The sequence below is a fragment of the Zootoca vivipara genome, chromosome 6, assembly GCF_963506605.1.
Source record: "Zootoca vivipara chromosome 6, rZooViv1.1, whole genome shotgun sequence".
Taxonomy (NCBI): Eukaryota; Metazoa; Chordata; class Lepidosauria; order Squamata; family Lacertidae; genus Zootoca; species Zootoca vivipara.
Window position 1 is genome coordinate 96,275,143 of NC_083281.1, and position 17,119 is coordinate 96,292,261.

Consider the following 17,119-nt stretch of genomic DNA (forward strand, 5'->3'; position numbering starts at 1 on the left):
ACAAAGAAGGGTCCCACCACTTTCCCAGCCTTGACAAGCAGCCTGACAGCTCCAAGAAAGCAGGTGAAGAGTTTCCTAGGGCGGAGGCAAACAGCAAATCTTGCATCTACTTCCCCCTCTACCTGTTTTTAAATCACCTTTGAAATTTTTAGTGGGTGTCTGGATGTTCCAATGCTTCTGCTTATTGTGTGTGTTGCTGATTTGTTTATGTATTTTTTAAAAAACTTGTAAGTTGTCTTGAAGTGGCATGTGTCCTAAAAAGGGAGTAATAGGCAGCATAGTATAAAAACACCACAGAACATCACACACTAAAAACTTCCCTTTCCAGGGCTGCCTTCAGATGTCTTCAAAAAGTTGAGTAGTTCTTTATCTCCTTGACATCTGATGGGAGGGCATTCCACAGGGAGGGTGCCACTACTGAGAAGGCCCACTGCCTGGTGCCCTGTAACCTCACTTATTGAAATGAGGGAACAGCCAGAAGACTCTCGCAGCTGAATCTCAATGTCCATGCTGAATGGTGGGACTGGAGATGCCCCTTCAGGTATACTGGGCCGAGGATATCTGTCATGCCTTTGGCACGGGCAAAGTTCATAAATGTATTTAGTTTGTATAGTTTGTATACATAAATGTATTTAGTATTGTACTGGGTAGCTCGGCTCCACCTACTGGCCAAAAAGAATATTGCAAGAACGGCAGTTGCTGACAGTTGCTGACAGTTGGCCTGAGGGGTTAGAGAGGAGGAGTTCAGTGGTGCGAGGTACCAGAGGGAGTGCTGTTACATGTTCTCCACCTGCAAGATAGTATCGTTGTTTTATCTCATTTAATACTTGTCTTCACACTTATTATTTGTCTTATTTGATTTATTTTACCTTGTCCTTGACTGTTAATAAAGTATAGGATTAAAAGTAAAAAACAGTCTCTTTCCTTCCGTCGAAGACAAGAAGGTTTAGCTGTATGTCGAACTACCTAGGTCACCAGGCACGGTAGTGAGGACAGAACAGTAAAACAACGGCTTTCCAGCAAGTGGAAAGAGATAAGACTACACAGACCTGCTATTCTGTCAACGCACACGCCTGCATACGACAATAGCAAGCTCTAAACAGTCAGACATCTCCTTAACAACATGTCTCAGAGTCGGGCATCTTCGGGAAAGGCAAGGTCCCAAGTCTCTGGTACTTCTAAATCTTCCACTGTGAGTAATGCACTCGCCATCGCTCGCGCCAAGGCTGAAGCGGCTAAAACACGAGCAGCCTTCGCAGAGCAAGAAATAAAGATGAAACAGGAAAAGGCTAGGTTGGAAGCAAGCCTAGAAAAACTCATTGTAGAAAAAGAAACAGCAGCCGCCATAGCTGAGGCAGACGCCTTAGAAGCGACTTTAATTCCTGGCAGTGAACGCAACAGTGTACTCAGCCCAGATCTGGGACTACAAGATCCCCTGCAACGGACTTCAGAGTACGTTTATCAGCATTCCAAATCAAGTGACTATGTACCTCTGCAACAACCTAGAGAAGAGGACATCAAAACGGCAACCCAAGACTTTTACACGGTGCCGCTGCAAAACAGAGACAAGCCTATTACTCTGAGCAACCCGGCAAACTCAACCTTCAAGCCGGAGCGGTACAACAGAGATCACATGAAATCAGAACCATCAGAAAGGTACGATTATCCCATACCTTTGCATCATAGTGACCCTCACCACACTGATCCAACCACAATAGACTTTGCCAAGTTCCTTGCTAAACGTGAACTAGTCACAAAAGGACTTGAAAAGTTTAACGACCAACCTGAAAGTTACAGAGCCTGGCGCGCTTCCTTTCAAAATGCTATCGAAGGCCTAGACCTATCGTGCTGGGAAGAGATGGACCTCTTAGTCAAGTGGCTTGGTAAAGAGTCTGCCGAACACGCCAAAAGAATTAGAACAATAAACATTAATTACCCAGGCATCGGCCTTAAAATGATTTGGAATAGACTTGAGGAGTGCTACGGTTCAATAGAAGCTATAGAGAACGCACTATTTAAAAGACTCGATAGTTTTCCTAAGATACCTGCCAAAGCTTACCAGAAACTCAGAGAATTGAGTGATTTACTAATGGAACTTCAAGTAGCTAAATCTGAAGGAGACTTACCTGGACTTACGTTTTTAGACACAGCTAGAGGTGTCAACCCCATTGTACAAAAGTTACCTTACAATCTACAAGAACAATGGATTGCACATGGTTCTAAATTTAAGAGAAAACACAACGTTCCATATCCTCCCTTTTCTGTTTTTGTGGATTTCGTGAACCAACAAGCTAAGATGAGGAATGATCCCAGTTTTGATTTCTCACTGTCAAGTGTTATTTCCCACGGACTGAACAAGCCCCCAATATCAGTACACAAAATTAATGTAGACTCTCCAGATTCTCCTTTCAGGTCTGCTAGCTCTTCTCTCACGGAGGCAAGAATTAAGGATCCTGATAAACAGTGTCCTCTACACCGCAAGCCTCATCCTCTGCAGAATTGTAGAACCTTCAGAGAGAAGCCTTTAGAAGAACGTAAGGCCTTCCTGAAGCAGAACAACCTTTGCTACAAGTGCTGCTCAGCCTTTCACTTCGCTAAGGATTGTAAGGTCAGTCTGCGATGCCGAGAATGTGATAGTTCAGATCACAATACGGCTCTACACCCTGGGTCTGCCCCATGGTCCTTACAACACACAGACAGCTTCACTGAGCATGGCGGGGAGCAAAAACACACTCCTACAACTACGCCAGAGATTACCTCAAAATGCACTGAGGTCTGTAAAGGAACCATAACTGGCAAGTCCTGCTCCAAAATCTGTTTAGTTAGAGTCTACCCTGTAGGTAACAGGAATAAAGCCATCAAACTATATGCCATTCTAGACGACCAGAGTAATAAGTCTCTAGCCAGCCCAACCTTCTTTGATATGTTTGATATCAAAGGCCCTAGCTTTCCATACTCCTTGAAAACGTGTTCAGGTAACGTTGAGACAGCGGGGAGAAGAGCATCCGGCTACAAAGTAGAGTCCTTAGACGGCCAAACTTCTTTAACTCTACCAACCCTCATTGAATGCAACCAGATTCCCGATCAAAGATCTGAGATTCCGACCCCAGATGCAGCACGTCACCACCCACATTTAAAACGCATAGTGAATCTAATACCTCAACTAGACCCGCAGGCTCGGATTATTTTACTCCTGGGGAGGGATATCTTAGAAGTCCATAAAGCAAGAGCCCAGATTAATGGTCCTCACAATGCCCCTTACGCCCAGAAGCTGGATTTAGGATGGGTCATTATAGGAGACGTCTGCCTTGGAAGCATGCACAAACCAAACTCTGTCAACAGCATGCTCACAAATACATTAGAGAATGGTCGCTCTTCTCTTTTCCAACCATGTCACAACCACTTCATTATAAAGGAATTACCTCAAAAAAATCATTCAATTTGCCCTGTCGTCAACCTCCCTAACGAGGACGTCGGTTGTGACAGCGACACAGATCATCTAGAGTGTACAGTCTTTCAAAGAACCAGGGACGACAATAAGGTGGCAATGTCTATAGAAGATAAAATGTTTTTACAGACTATGGAACGGGAATTTGTTAAAGATGATACAAATAGCTGGGTCGCACCCCTTCCCTTTAAACCGCAGAGACGACGGCTACCTAATAACAGAGATCAGGTGCTCAAACGCCTCTCTTCTCTCAGACATAATTTACAAAGGAAGCCAGAGATGAGAGATCATTTCTTCTCCTTTATGGACAAGATATTTAAAAACCGTCATGCGGAAATAGCTCCCATCCTCAAAAACTCCGAAGAGTGTTGGTATCTGCCAATATTTGGAGTGTACCACCCCAAAAAGCCAGGCCAGATTAGAGTAGTATTTGACTCCAGTGCCAAATTTGAAGGTATCTCCTTAAATGACGTCCTTTTGACAGGACCAGATCTCAACAATAAACTTTTAGGAGTACTCCTCCGTTTCAGAGAAGACTCTATTGCCTTCACAGCAGATATTCAACAGATGTTCCATTGCTTCTTTGTTAGAGAGGAAGACAGAAATTTCTTGAGATTTTTCTGGTTCAGAGACAATGACTTCTCTAAAGACATCATAGAGTACCGCATGAAGGTACACATCTTCGGTAACAGCCCCTCTCCCGCAGTTGCTATCTATGGACTTAGACGTTCAGCACGTGAGGGAGAAGCAGTGCATGGCACAGATGTTAGACAACTCGTAGAGAAGAATTTCTATGTGGACGACTGCTTAAAATCTCTGCCTTCAACTGAGTCCGCAATCAGTCTCCTTAAAAGAGCGCAGCAGATGTTTGCCTGCTTTAACCTCAGACTCCACAAGATTGCTTCAAATAGTAAAACTATAATGGAAGCTTTTCCTACTCAAGATCACTCCAACGAGCTAAAAGATTTGGATTTGGTAACGGATTCTTTACCTATCCAACGCAGTCTTGGTCTGCTTTGGGACCTGAAAGCAGATTCCTTTACCTTCCAGGTAAATACAGATGAAAAACCCTTTACTCGCAGGGGTATCTTATCTGCGGTAAACAGTCTGTATGACCCACTAGGTTTCGCAGCTCCTGTCACTATACAAGGTAAAGCATTACTTAGGGACTTAACTCGTGGGACATCTGACTGGGATGCTCCACTACCCCCTGAAAAAAAAATCTCATGGGTGAACTGGAAAAATTCCCTAGCTGCTTTGGCTGAACTCCAGGTTGTACGCCCATACGCAACCATACCCTCCACGAAAGTACGAAACCAAAAACTCTGTATATTTTCTGATGCCTCTACCAAAGCAATAGCTGCTGTTGCTTACTTGAGAACTGTAGATTGTGAGGCACAGTGCCATTTAGGATTTGTCATGGGCAAAGCAAAACTTGCTCCTCATCCTGAGCACACTATACCCAGGTTAGAACTGTGTGCTGCAGTATTAGCGGTTGAATTAGCCGAACTTGTCACTTCGGAACTGAACATCAATCTTAAAGATGCTGAATTCTACACCGACAGTAAGGTAGTGTTAGGGTATATCTACAATGAGAGTAGACGCTTTTATGTCTATGTTAACAACAGAATTCTACAGATTAGGAAATCCACTTGTCCAACTCAATGGCATTATGTACCTACTGAACACAATCCTGCAGATCACGCTACAAGGGCTGTTGCAGCTGGTCATCTCAAAAACACCACATGGTTGACAGGACCTGCTTTCTTGTACAAGACAGAGCTGACTGCCCCTCAGAATGACATATTTGAACTAGTGAACTCAGACCTTGATTCTGAAGTCCGTCCTGAAGTTTCTGCACTTCAGACAATAACTACAGTCAGTCATCTCGAGTCTCACAGGTTCAGTAGATTCTCGACCTGGAAGTCACTCATTAGAGCCATTGTTAGCCTAACCCACATAGCTCATTCATTTAAACATGTCACACCTTCAGTAGAGAGTAATTGTAAAGGCTGGCATCTGTGTCCCAACATCCGCACACCATCAGAGCATCAACATGCGCAAAATGTGATCATTGGCATTGTGCAACATGAAGTCTATGCCAGAGAGATTAACTGTATCTTGAACAAAAAGGTTATCCCTAAGGACAGTACTCTTAGGAAACTTGACCCATTCCTCGGTCGAAATGCCCTGTTAAGAGTAGGTGGTCGTCTCAAGCAAGCTAAATTAGAGTTGAATGAAAGAAACCCTCTCATTATACCTGGCCAGCACCACATCGCTTCTCTGATTGTACTGCATTACCACCACCAAGTCAGACATCAAGGACGTCTATTTACAGAAGGAGCTTTACGTTCTGCTGGTTTTTGGATAGTGGGAGCCAAACGGCTTGTGAGTACTGAAATTTATAAATGTATTACTTGCCGTAAGCTTCGTGGCATACTCCCAAACACAAAAGATGGCCAATCTTCCAGCTGACAGACTCAGCACAGACCCTCCCTTTACCAATGTAGGCCTCGATGTCTTCGGCCCCTGGTCTGTTTCCGCACGTCGTACTAGAGGAGGTTATGCAAGCAGCAAGCGCTGGTCAGTCTTGTTCACCTGCATGTCTATTAGAGCTGTCCACATCGAAGTGATTGAGTCTATGGACACGTCTAGCTTTATTAATGCTTTAAGACGTTTTATTGCTATTAGAGGCCCTGTAAAACACATTCGCTCTGACAGAGGCACTAATTTCATTGGTGCCACCAAAGAACTGAGCATTCTCTCAAACTTAGACACAAAACAAGTAGAAAGATATTTGAGCAGTCAAGCTTGTACATGGACCTTCAATCCACCGCATTCTTCCCACATGGGAGGAGCTTGGGAAAGAATGATAGGAGTGGCTCGTAGAATCTTAGATTCCATCTTCCTACAAATAGGGAATACTAGGCTTACTCACGAGAGTCTGACAACCTTCATGGCAGAAGTTGCAGCAATTATTAATGCCAGACCTTTAACCCCTCTCTCCAATGACCCAGAAGAACCCTTTTTGTTGACACCGGCAACTCTCCTTACTCAAAAAATTGAAGTAGTCAGTACACCTCCTGGTGAGTTCACTAACAAAGACTTGCATTTGCGTCAATGGAGACAGGTTCAAAGTCTTGCAAACACCTTCTGGGATAGGTGGAAGAAGCAGTACATCTCTATGCTACAATCAAGATCTAAATGGCAAACTGCCAAGCCTAATCTAAACGTTGGTGACATCGTTCTTGTTAAAGACTGTCAGTCTCAAAGGAATGAATGGCCATTAGCCTGCATCACCAAAGTCTTTCCAAGTGAAGATGGAAGAGTCAGGAAAGTGGAAATTAAAGTATGCAAAAACCAACAAACAAAGTTGTTTCTTAAACCAGTCTCTGAACTGATTCTACTGTTGTCATCGGGGGAATCAAATAGTGGTATCTGTTGATACCAAGCGGGGAGTGTCATGCCTTTGGCACGGGCAAAGTTCATAAATGTATTTAGTTTGTATAGTTTGTATACATAAATGTATTTAGTATTGTACTGGGTAGCTCGGCTCCACCTACTGGCCAAAAAGAATATTGCAAGAACGGCAGTTGCTGACAGTTGCTGACAGTTGGCCTGAGGGGTTAGAGAGGAGGAGTTCAGTGGTGCGAGGTACCAGAGGGAGTGCTGTTACATGTTCTCCACCTGCAAGATAGTATCGTTGTTTTATCTCATTTAATACTTGTCTTCACACTTATTATTTGTCTTATTTGATTTATTTTACCTTGTCCTTGACTGTTAATAAAGTATAGGATTAAAAGTAAAAAACAGTCTCTTTCCTTCCGTCGAAGACAAGAAGGTTTAGCTGTATGTCGAACTACCTAGGTCACCAGGCACGGTAGTGAGGACAGAACAATATCAATTCTGTTCAGAAATAAGTGGTCAGGAAAGGTTCAGGTGGTAAACCTTTTGCATGTCAGGCTGTTGTTGGGGGCAGAGGAATGGTGATGATGGCAACCCTAAGTCAGAGTGTCGCTGTGTTCAAAGCTAGCAGGTCAGGGTAAACCCTTCTGCTCTGTCCTTCTCCCTGATGTGCTAGCTTTACCCATGCGGGGAGAGTCTGCCTTGATGAATAGGCAGCTACATTCAGAAGCATGATGCTTTGCATATGCAGTTGGTGAGATGGTCGGATCCTCTTTTGAGTGTTGGAACTTGCTTTTGCCAGGGAGCCCCCTTTGAGAATGATCCTTAATTGCCTTTCCCTTGTCAGGAAGTTCTGCAAACGATGTCAGAGGAGGCACACTTTTGTGGCAGCGAAGCCCGCAGCCTGGCCTTCTCCAGGGCTGCCTCCGTCCTCAAGTCCTTACCCTGGACAGTCAGAAGAGTGCAGGAGCTGCGTTCCCTTCCCTGTGTAGGAGAGCACTGCAGGAGAATCATCCAGGTGATGGTGCTCCCTGAATCTTCCTCTGTTTCCTCCACAGCCTTGGCTTCTGCCCTTCTGCCACATTCTGCAGGCTAACAGAAAGGTTCTTTGCTGACTTTGCACCCAGAAGGAAATGTGACCTTCAGGCTGATAAAACTTCTCCACTTCTACTCCGCCCCCTGTTCCTTAAAGGAATGCAGACCTCCAGGAGTGGCAGGGAAGGTTTTCCCAGCCCTGACAGAGCCAAAATAGTGTCTGTTCTGATGGCCTTGCGCACCTCCAGGGAGCACCGTGGTTTAGCCTGCTACAGCAACTGGTTTTTGCCATTACCAGGACACAGGTCTTTGGACAATCTTTTTCCTAGACACAATACTGGTATATTTCACCTTGAGTAGCAGCTGTTACTTCGTTATTCTTTGAATAATGTCTCTCGACAGTCTTGAGCAGAGAGAGAACTATCTTTCCCATCAACCTCTGCCCAATCCCAGCCCCCTTCTTTTAACTGGAAGTGTCTGGAGTTGAACCTTCCCCAGTGCGCCAACCTGGGCGCTGGACCTGAGCTCTGCTCTCTTCCAGAGTGTCAGAGCTCCGTGCATCTTTTAGCAGTTGCGTGGATGGGGACCGTCATGGCTGAGACAGCTCTGCCTTTGTCTCCCCTGACCAGGAGGTGCTGGAAGACGGTGCGTCTGCAGAGGTGGAGCAAGTCAAGCAATCCGAGAGATACCAGGCAATGAAGGTGTGATGGCTGTTATCGAATGGCTTTTGGTCTGGTGTGGGTCACCTGTGGCCCACCAGAGGATGTGGGCCTAGAGCTCCTGCCAGCCCAGTGGTTAGGGATGATGGGATTTGTAGTGCATCGACATCTGGGAGGCCGCAGGTTAGCGATCACTGGCCTCATGGTTACGGGTGGGTGTTGGGGAACATGCAGTGGCCCTTGGGCATGTGTTCTGTGCCCTTGGGAAACCTTGGATTAATCATTAGGGCTTTGTCTGTCTCAGTTATGTGAGAGTAGAGAGGAAATGTTCCCTGTAGTGGGAAGAGTGCTGTTCTGCTCAGGTCCTGCTTTTTGGATTTCCATAGACATTTGGTTAGCCACTGGGAGAACAGAATGTTGGGCTAGATGGCCTTGGGCCTGATCCTGCAGGCTCTTCACAAATCAAATATCTTTATTGTCACGGTCAATGACCAGCATTAAGAAAGCAAGTTGTTGCTGAAAAACTTCATTAAAAAATTTCTTCCAGTAGCACCTTAGAGACCAACCAAGTTTGTCATTGGTATGAGCTTTTGTGTGCATGCGCACTTCTTCAGATACACTGAAGCAGAAGTCACCACACCCTTATATATAGTGAGAGGGTGGGGAGGGGGTATTACTCAGAAGGGTGGTGGGAATGGGTGATTGACTGATAGATGCCCTTGAATTTGCTCCAGAATCCTTCCATCAACAAACTTTCACTCGGCAGGTTTTCACAAAGATCTTTGGGGTTGGGGTGAAGACAGCCAGCCGGTGGTATCAGGAAGGACTGAGGACGCTGGCTGACCTGCAGGCGCATCGAGCAAAGCTGAGCAAGGAGCAGGAAGTTGGTCAGTATCCATGCAGTAAGAAGAGGGACTTGGGGGGTTAAAGGAGGGTAAGGGTAAAAGGGAGCAAGAGAACAATGTGGACTGATACTAAGGTGGCCCGGGGGGGGGGCAGGAGGCTGTCTCCGTCTATGTCCTTGGCATGTTAGCTTGGCATGTGTTCATTCAGAAGTCTGCCCTGTCCCATCCCATTTCCCATCAATTTCATGTTATTGGCATGTATATAAAAATATATCTACACACATGTTGCTTCCTCATTGTATCAGCAATTTCATTTTAAAACCCATGAAATTATGCATTATTTTTGGACACATTTTGCCCTAAAGTATTCATAGTTTATGAATGGCATAAAGAGAGTGCTTAGGTATCTGGGAGATACTAAAGAGTTGTGCTTTAGGCTGCCAGTTGTAAGTACAGCACAGGCCACGTGCTGGTCTGGCAGCAGCTGGGCCAAGTTGCAGGACAGGGAGTCAGCAACTAGAGTAGGTGTGAAGTATGGTGATGCTATGATGGAATGGCGTTCCAAGCGCCAGAGCTTTATTACTCTTTCCTCTGCGGAGACTGAGTATGGTTTGAATGTTTTAACATATAATAAGCATTTTAACATAAAGATCCACATTATTTATATATGCATTTTTGACCCAGGCTTTAGAAACTGACTTTGTGGTTTAATAGTAGTTGCTTTTTCTATTTCTATTTATTTTATTTTTAGAAAAAGGTAACTGGAGTTGATCCTGTTCCACTATAGATGCCAAATATATATTTTAAGTGAATCCTAAGTTTTCATAGAAAACTGAAATTACTGAAAATTGGTATAATAACTCGTCAATTTTTAAACAATTAAATCTCTTTGGGTTGTAGCCAACTAAATTTTACTCTGAGTAGGTCCATTGAAATGAATAGACCAAAGTTAGTTGTTAGTCATTAATTTCAGTGGGTCTCCTGGGTATGCCTAGCATCGCATACCAAATAACACTCATCTAGTTTTTGTTAACTAGCAAAAGTATCAAACCAGGAAAAAATGTATTTTTTATTCTTGTAAGATTAATTTGCCATTATTTGAGCTGTCAGATGCCTAGCTCTAGTTTTGGCCAGTTACCACCCGTGGCTGCCCAATTCCTACTTGAGTACTTTGTGGAAAGTCACAGATCTGCCTGCTTTGTGGCCGCCTTGGACCCTTTGCCAAGCACTGGCGTGGGCTCTTGTCTCCAGGGCAGAAGCAAGAAGTTGCAAGAGCCCAGAACACCATGCCTTATACCATGTCAGAGTCTAACCCCTTGGTCTATCTAGCTCAGTATTGTCTGCACTGACTGGCAGCCCTTCCCTGCCCTCCCTGGGATGTTCTGCCTGCAGTGCAGCAGCTCTGCCATTTGTGGTGGTCCTTTCCTCCTCTGTATTGAATGGACAAAAGACTGCTGCCTTCCTCTCTCCTCGCTTTTTTGTCCTGAACACACCTGGTGGTGGGTTTCTTTTCCCCGCAGGGCTCCTTCATTACGACGACCTCAACACCCCAGTGGAGCACTCCGACGCAGAGGCCATTAGCCAGGTGGTGCGAGATGCAGTGGGGCAGTGCTTGCCTGGAGCTTCTGTGACGTTGGCTGGTGGCTTTAGAAGGTGATGGTGGGCTCTTGACAGACATGCTGGAAATCCTGTGCCAATGTTGATTCTTCTCATTCCCAGGAGGTACTTCCTCCTGCAGTGGGACAGGAGACTAATTTGCCCCTCTGGTAGAGCATAAGTCACTTTCAGAGTATGCCTATGAATGCCACATTGCAGGGAACTCTGGAAATTGCCCAGTAAAGCAGGATAGGGATCTATAGCAGATATTTTAAGCACCCTCTCAAAATGATGGTCATTCCTGGGCATCTTGAGAGAGGCTATGACTGGTTATCGGGGCAAGTTTGTCTGTAGCATAGAAATGCCTTGCCTTTGCTTCTGATGAGGAACAATTCAGGAAATGATGTTTGCAGTGGGCCAGGGGAGACTGACACAAAGTACAGCTGTCACATTCCGATGAGGAAAGGAGCACAGGCGTAAGTCCTCCTCTGCCATTCTTCCTTGGAGGCCAGCAGGTAGATGGGGTGTGTGGAAAGAGGATGGTTTGCAATCACGCTTTATTTCAGTCAAGCATTTCTTTAACCCAGCAAAGCAGGCCTGCCTTTGTTCTCACACTGCCTGCCTTTGCATGTCCTAAATAATAGTTCAGTGTGATGTCAATGCACCACAGGAAGCCGTCCATTTCCACGGTGCCTCCTGCTTCCCACATGTCCAGGAGGAGGAGATCAGGAGCTTCTGCCTTTCCTCCACCACGGCTTGCAATTTAGTCACACTTCAGGGTCCAGCTGGGCAACTTGACAGCAATTTATTTTAAACAAGCCAGACCTGCTAACTTTGGGTGGTATTCCTATAAGTTTTACTCAGAATAAACTTGCTTAAATTCACGACTGTGACTAAGCTAGGTCTATTAAGTTCAAATGGGTCTACTGTGAGCAAAACATACTTGAATGACAGCCCATGGTTTGAGGTTGACCTGTTTGAAACTAACCATAGCTACCGTAATAACTAGCTGTGTCTACACCAGTACTTCTCAGTGTTGTTGGACTACAACTCTCATCATCCCTGACCACTGATCCCGCTAGCTAGGAATGATAGTTGTAGTCCAACAACAGCTGGAGACTGAAATTTAAGAAACACTGGCACAGTGAGCCTATGGTTAAACGAAAGCTGAAGCTTCCAAGCCACACAGGAGCAGGAGACAGAAAACTGCTGCCTTCCTATCTCCTTTTTAAATTTTTTTTATTTTACTTCGACCCAGACCAACACCTGTACCTACCTGTAACAGGAGCAGGAGAGTAAGCAAAGAGGCTTCCAGCGCTCCTTCCCATGGCATTCAATGTGTCTTAGGATGACATGTAAACATATCCATTAAATGAGCAAAGATTTGCCATATGGCAGTGAGCAAACCAGGCTAGTTCTGACTTGGATTAAGTCTAGGCTTAGATAATGCGCACAGCAAGAAAATAAACTGGAGTCATTGTCCAGAGCTGGACTGGACAGAACAAGAGAGCACAGCTTGTTTTGCAGGGGCTGCCTCCCATGAAAGAGGTGGCTTCTGCCTGCCTGCCTGCCTTCCCCATGGTTCCTGCTATGTCTCCCTTAACAGAGGGAAACCAACTGGCCATGATGTTGACTTGCTTCTCACACACCCTACGGAAGGCCAAGAAGTGGGACTGCTAAAGAAAGTCATCAGCTGGCTGGATAAGCAGGTTGGAGCAGAGTTGGGTCCAGGGGTAGCCCAAGGGGGAATATGCTGCAGAATCATAAGGATTACTGGCAAAGCGGTATGTGGGACACACTCAAAGCAGAGGTAGCACAGTGACCCTCTAGATTACAACTCCCATCATCCCAAACCATTGGCCATGCTGGCTGGGAGCTGGCGTCTGACAGCATCCGGAGGGCCACAGCTTCCCCATGCCTGTCCTAAAGCCTTGATATTGGCAATTCCCAAACTACAAAGGAGAGAGGCTTCACGGGAGTGGGGGAATTAAGGGATTAAAAGCTGCTGTGAGCACTAAATGCCCACCTACAGAAGAGCCGGCCCCTTGCATCTCTGCAGGTTCTATTGCTCCAGCATTCCCTTATTCCTACCAGCTTCCACACTGTGGGTGGAGTGGGTGGGTGATTCTGTTGTGGATTGCCAACCCAGGAGGCTGCTTGTTGCATCTCTGCAGGAGTCATTGTTCTGAGTGTGACCATGTGTGTCCAAATCAGAAGCTTCAGCAGGAGCATAGAATCACAGAATTGTCGAGTTGGGAGGGACCCCCTGCAATGCATAGGGTGTGGGGTCTTCTGCAACACAAAAGCCTATTTCTGCACCTTTTCCAGGTGCAAGTGAGATGCATGCCTCAGCCATCAGGTGTTCAGAAAACCCTTGGCCATATAAATGCTGAGTGGTGTGACTTTTGCCTTATGCCTTCCTGTCTTTCTAGGGCTTCTTGCTCTATCACAACAGCCGGAGAAACACTTTCCAGGCTCTCGAAGACCCGGAGCTGTGGAGTGGCGGCAGTGCAAGCACAATGGACCATTTTGAACGATGCCTCTCCATTTTCTGCCTCCACCTTCCTGGGGGTGTTCAGATAGGTGCCGGGGCTCAGGAGCCTGGTGGTGACCCAGTGACAGGTTCTGGAGTGTCCCGTTTCTGGAAAGCTGTGAGGGTGGACTTGGTTGTCACTCCCTTCAGTCAGTTTCCATTTGCTTTGCTTGGCTGGACAGGCTCAAAGGTGTGTTCAACGGGTATCTTGCCTGGGACTGGAGTTTTCCATCTGGGATACTGGTTCTGTATTTCAATTTGCACCTTCCTTTCTTTTTCAAAACTCGGAAGGCCATAAGACACTGTAAAGAGTCCTTACAGCAGTTAGTAGATGTCTCAGGCCAGCACTTGGAACTGCACTGCACCACCACCTCCTGCTCTAGGGAGCCATTTCTTAGCATTTTATGCAAGGCATTTATACCCCACTGTTTAGCCAAAAAGGCTCCTAGATACATAACATTTCCCCCTAATTCTGGGTAATCTTTACATCGAGAAGGGACTGTGTAGTCCACTTGCCATTGGTTGCAAGAGATCTAGTAGAATTGCATGCTCTTCACAGAAAGCAAAAGTGAATTAAAAGGAGGCGAGAACAGTTAATCTTTCAGAGACCCTGCAGACACACTTTTGGTGGGTATGTACTTCAGGTTTTAAGGTAAAGGGACCCTTGACTATTAGGTCCAGCTGTGACCGTCTCTAGGGTTGTGGCGCTCATCTCACATTATTGGCTGAGGGAGCCAGCGTACGGCTTCCAGGTCATGTGGCCAGCATGACTGGCGAACCAGAGCAGCACACAGAAACGCCGTTTACCTTCCCGCCAGAGCAGTACCTATTTATCTCCTTGCACTTTGACGTGCTTTTGAACTGCTAGGTGGGCAGGAGCATGGACCGAGCAATAGGAGCTCACCCCGTTGCAGGGATTCGAACTGCTGACCTTTTGATTGGCAAGTGCTAGGCTCTGTGGTTTAACCCACAGTGCCACCCTCGTCCCTACTTCAGGTTTAAGAGCCTTTAATAACAGAATGAATACAATTCTCATGCAAGCCTTTTGGCAGGGACTGCCTTAACAACCCATCTCCTTTCTTCTCTCCCCTTGGCTACGTCCCAGAATTTTGAGCGCGACCTCAGGCGTTACTCCAAGCACGAGAAGAAGATGGCTCTCAGCAGTCATGCCCTTTATCACCTGGAGCAGGTACATGGCTTTTGGATAGAAGAGCATCAAAGAAAGAAGGATCTTTCCCCCTGGGTTGCCTGTGGCTCTGGGCCTGGTTTAGCCTTATCATAGCTGTCAAGTTTTCCCTTTTCTTGCGAGGAAGCCTATTCAACATAAGGCAATTTCCCTTTAAAAAAGGGATCCTTATAGAACCAGGGAGGGGGGCATTTTGGGCTCCTTTATAGAACAGGGGTCTTCTGTTTGTGACCCTTCCTCATGGGCCAACATCAACAGGTGGGTGGGGCAACCAGTCTGTCAAATCACATGATGCCACATGATTGACAAGCATGTCCTGCCCACCTGCCATCCCTTGTGCAGGGATTGCCAAAGTGGGCAAAGTGGGCAGGGAGGGCAAAAGAAAGGGGCACATTGCCTTGACTTGCAAAACACCCTCTGATTTCTCCCCCCACCCTTACGCTTGGCAGGGAAGGGAAGGGGGAGAGAGACAGTCCTTTGGCAAGGGGCCTCCTTGTGCTTTGCTGATGCTTGCAGAAGGCACCTTTCTTTCTGTCTGCCTTTCCGTCCCCAGTAGGGAAGTGGTGCATGCAGCCAAACTGAGCAGGATGAAGCCCCTGCTCATCAGCTGACAAGCAGGGGGCTAAATCCTGTTTTGGCTGCAAGTGCCTGTTTCTGCAGCAAAGGCAGAATTGAAAGCGTTCCTTCCTTCCTTCCCATGATATCAGCTGATGGGAAGGTGGGCAAGGATTGTGGGAAATTACCCCTCCCCATTTTTGGACTCCTCAGGAGTCAGTCCTGAGGAAAAATCTGTACCTGCTGCAGCCCTGCAGGTAATCTTTGGGAGAAGGAAAGGCTGAGGAGTGAACCCTACACAAATCTGGAGTGGAGTCCCTTCCAGCAACTCCTGCAGCCAAGCTGGTGCCAAATGTATTGCTCTGCTTTCCTTTGGATCACATCAGGAAGGCTGGGGTGGGGTCTTGCTGTCTGGGCAGCCCAGGCCCTCCAGACACACTGCCCAGGCTTGCGCCCTGGAGAGGTCACTTCAGTGCAGCTTGACTTCACCCCTGGAGGCACACTCCATTGTCCCTTGAGACAGAGGGATGCCAGCAACACTGCCATTGCTGCAGAATTTTCCATTTGTTGTTTTTTTTTCTTTCAAAAACGCAGGTTTCCAGGCCTTTTCAACAGCTTGTGAAATGTCACCCGCTGTAATGGTTGCACTCTGCCTCCAAGGTCGGTGGCAGCCATGCTTCTGGAAACCACTAGAGGGTGGGGTGCTCTTGTGCTCAGATCCTGCCTGTGAGAACAGGATGCTGGACTAGGTGGGCCATGGGCCTGATCCAGGAAGGCACTTCTTACACGTTTAGACAAGGCGAGGGGTGAAGAAGACTTTCTGGCTGTTGGGCTCCTGGGGCTGCCACATCCTAGTCCTTTACCATTAAGCATCCAAGGTAGAACCGGTGCCCCTTTCTTACAGTGCCTGAAACAGGAGTGACACAAATTCTGCAAAACAAGGATGTTTGCATGCAATCTCTTTAAGATGCATAATTTTTTGCAGCTTACAAAGTTTGGTGCAAAATTTTTGTGGTGGTTTTGTTTTTCCCCAGAACGGAGTTTGCAGGTAGGATGTGGAGGAAATAATTTCAGCCTCTGATTAATTTGTTTATGTGTGTGTCTTTTAAACCCCCTTCAGAAAACATTTTTGACCGCTGCCTCTGAAGAAGAAATTTTCCAGCATTTAGACTTGGAGTATGTACCCCCAGAAGAGAGAAACTCCTGATTTCTGCCATGCAAACAACCTACTTCATCCCACGGAAATCACTGGCCCATCCATGTGAAATGGGAACACATTGCAGCACCTCTGAACTGCCTGGCACTCTTGCTGTTGGAACGGGGAGAACCTCTTGCCATTTTACACTGATTTCAGAAATAGGCCTGTTAGATCAGAAACGTGTGTGTGTGTGTGTGTGTGTGTGTGTGTGTCCGTCCGTCCGTCCGTCCCCTATTCTTTGCTAATGGATTTTAAGGAAATAAACAAGCACTTTTTGCTGTGTCTGCGCTGCCTCAGTTTCTGTCTTGAATTTTCCTTAGCACAGCAAGTGGTGGAGGTGGTTCCTGTCACAGTTTGACTGCTTTGCAAATCTTCCCACAGGCCCAAAGGTGTTGGTGAGCCTTGCAAGTACAAGGCTCATATTTTGCTTCTGTATTGGAGACTGGCAGGCAGGCATTCCCAGTGGGGCACAGTGCAGGGTTCATGTGCTGGTTGCAGTGGGAGTGAAACATGTCAGCCTCCTCTGGTTTGAGAGGCAGGTGCATGCTTGTAGGAAAGTGGGACTGGGCCCATCCAACCACTAGGCAGCAGGTGCTGGAGTAGCTGTGGGGTCCTGGAGGGCAGAGCTGTGTGCGCCCCTCAGGTGTCAGCAGCCAAGG

General features: G+C 46.6%; 1 protein-coding gene across 2 annotated transcripts in view; it reads left to right on the forward strand.

Moving 5' to 3' along the window:
- The window catches only part of POLM (DNA polymerase mu), a 29,546-nt gene extending 12,803 nt beyond the window's left edge, over positions 1-16,743 (forward strand). Inside the window, exons 5-12 of one of the 2 annotated variants that reach the window (XM_035121206.2) lie at positions 7,701-7,871; positions 8,518-8,589; positions 9,314-9,434; positions 10,913-11,045; positions 12,595-12,697; positions 13,421-13,711; positions 14,627-14,710; positions 16,383-16,743. In XM_035121206.2, coding sequence (XP_034977097.1) covers positions 7,701-7,871; positions 8,518-8,589; positions 9,314-9,434; positions 10,913-11,045; positions 12,595-12,697; positions 13,421-13,711; positions 14,627-14,710; positions 16,383-16,469 — 1,062 coding nt within the window. In that variant the 3' untranslated portion in view covers positions 16,470-16,743. The remainder of the gene's footprint in view (positions 1-7,700; positions 7,872-8,517; positions 8,590-9,313; positions 9,435-10,912; positions 11,046-12,594; positions 12,698-13,420; positions 13,712-14,626; positions 14,711-16,382) is intronic. The other variant, XM_035121207.2, reaches the window with a different exon arrangement.
- The last annotated feature ends 376 nt before the right edge of the window (positions 16,744-17,119 follow it).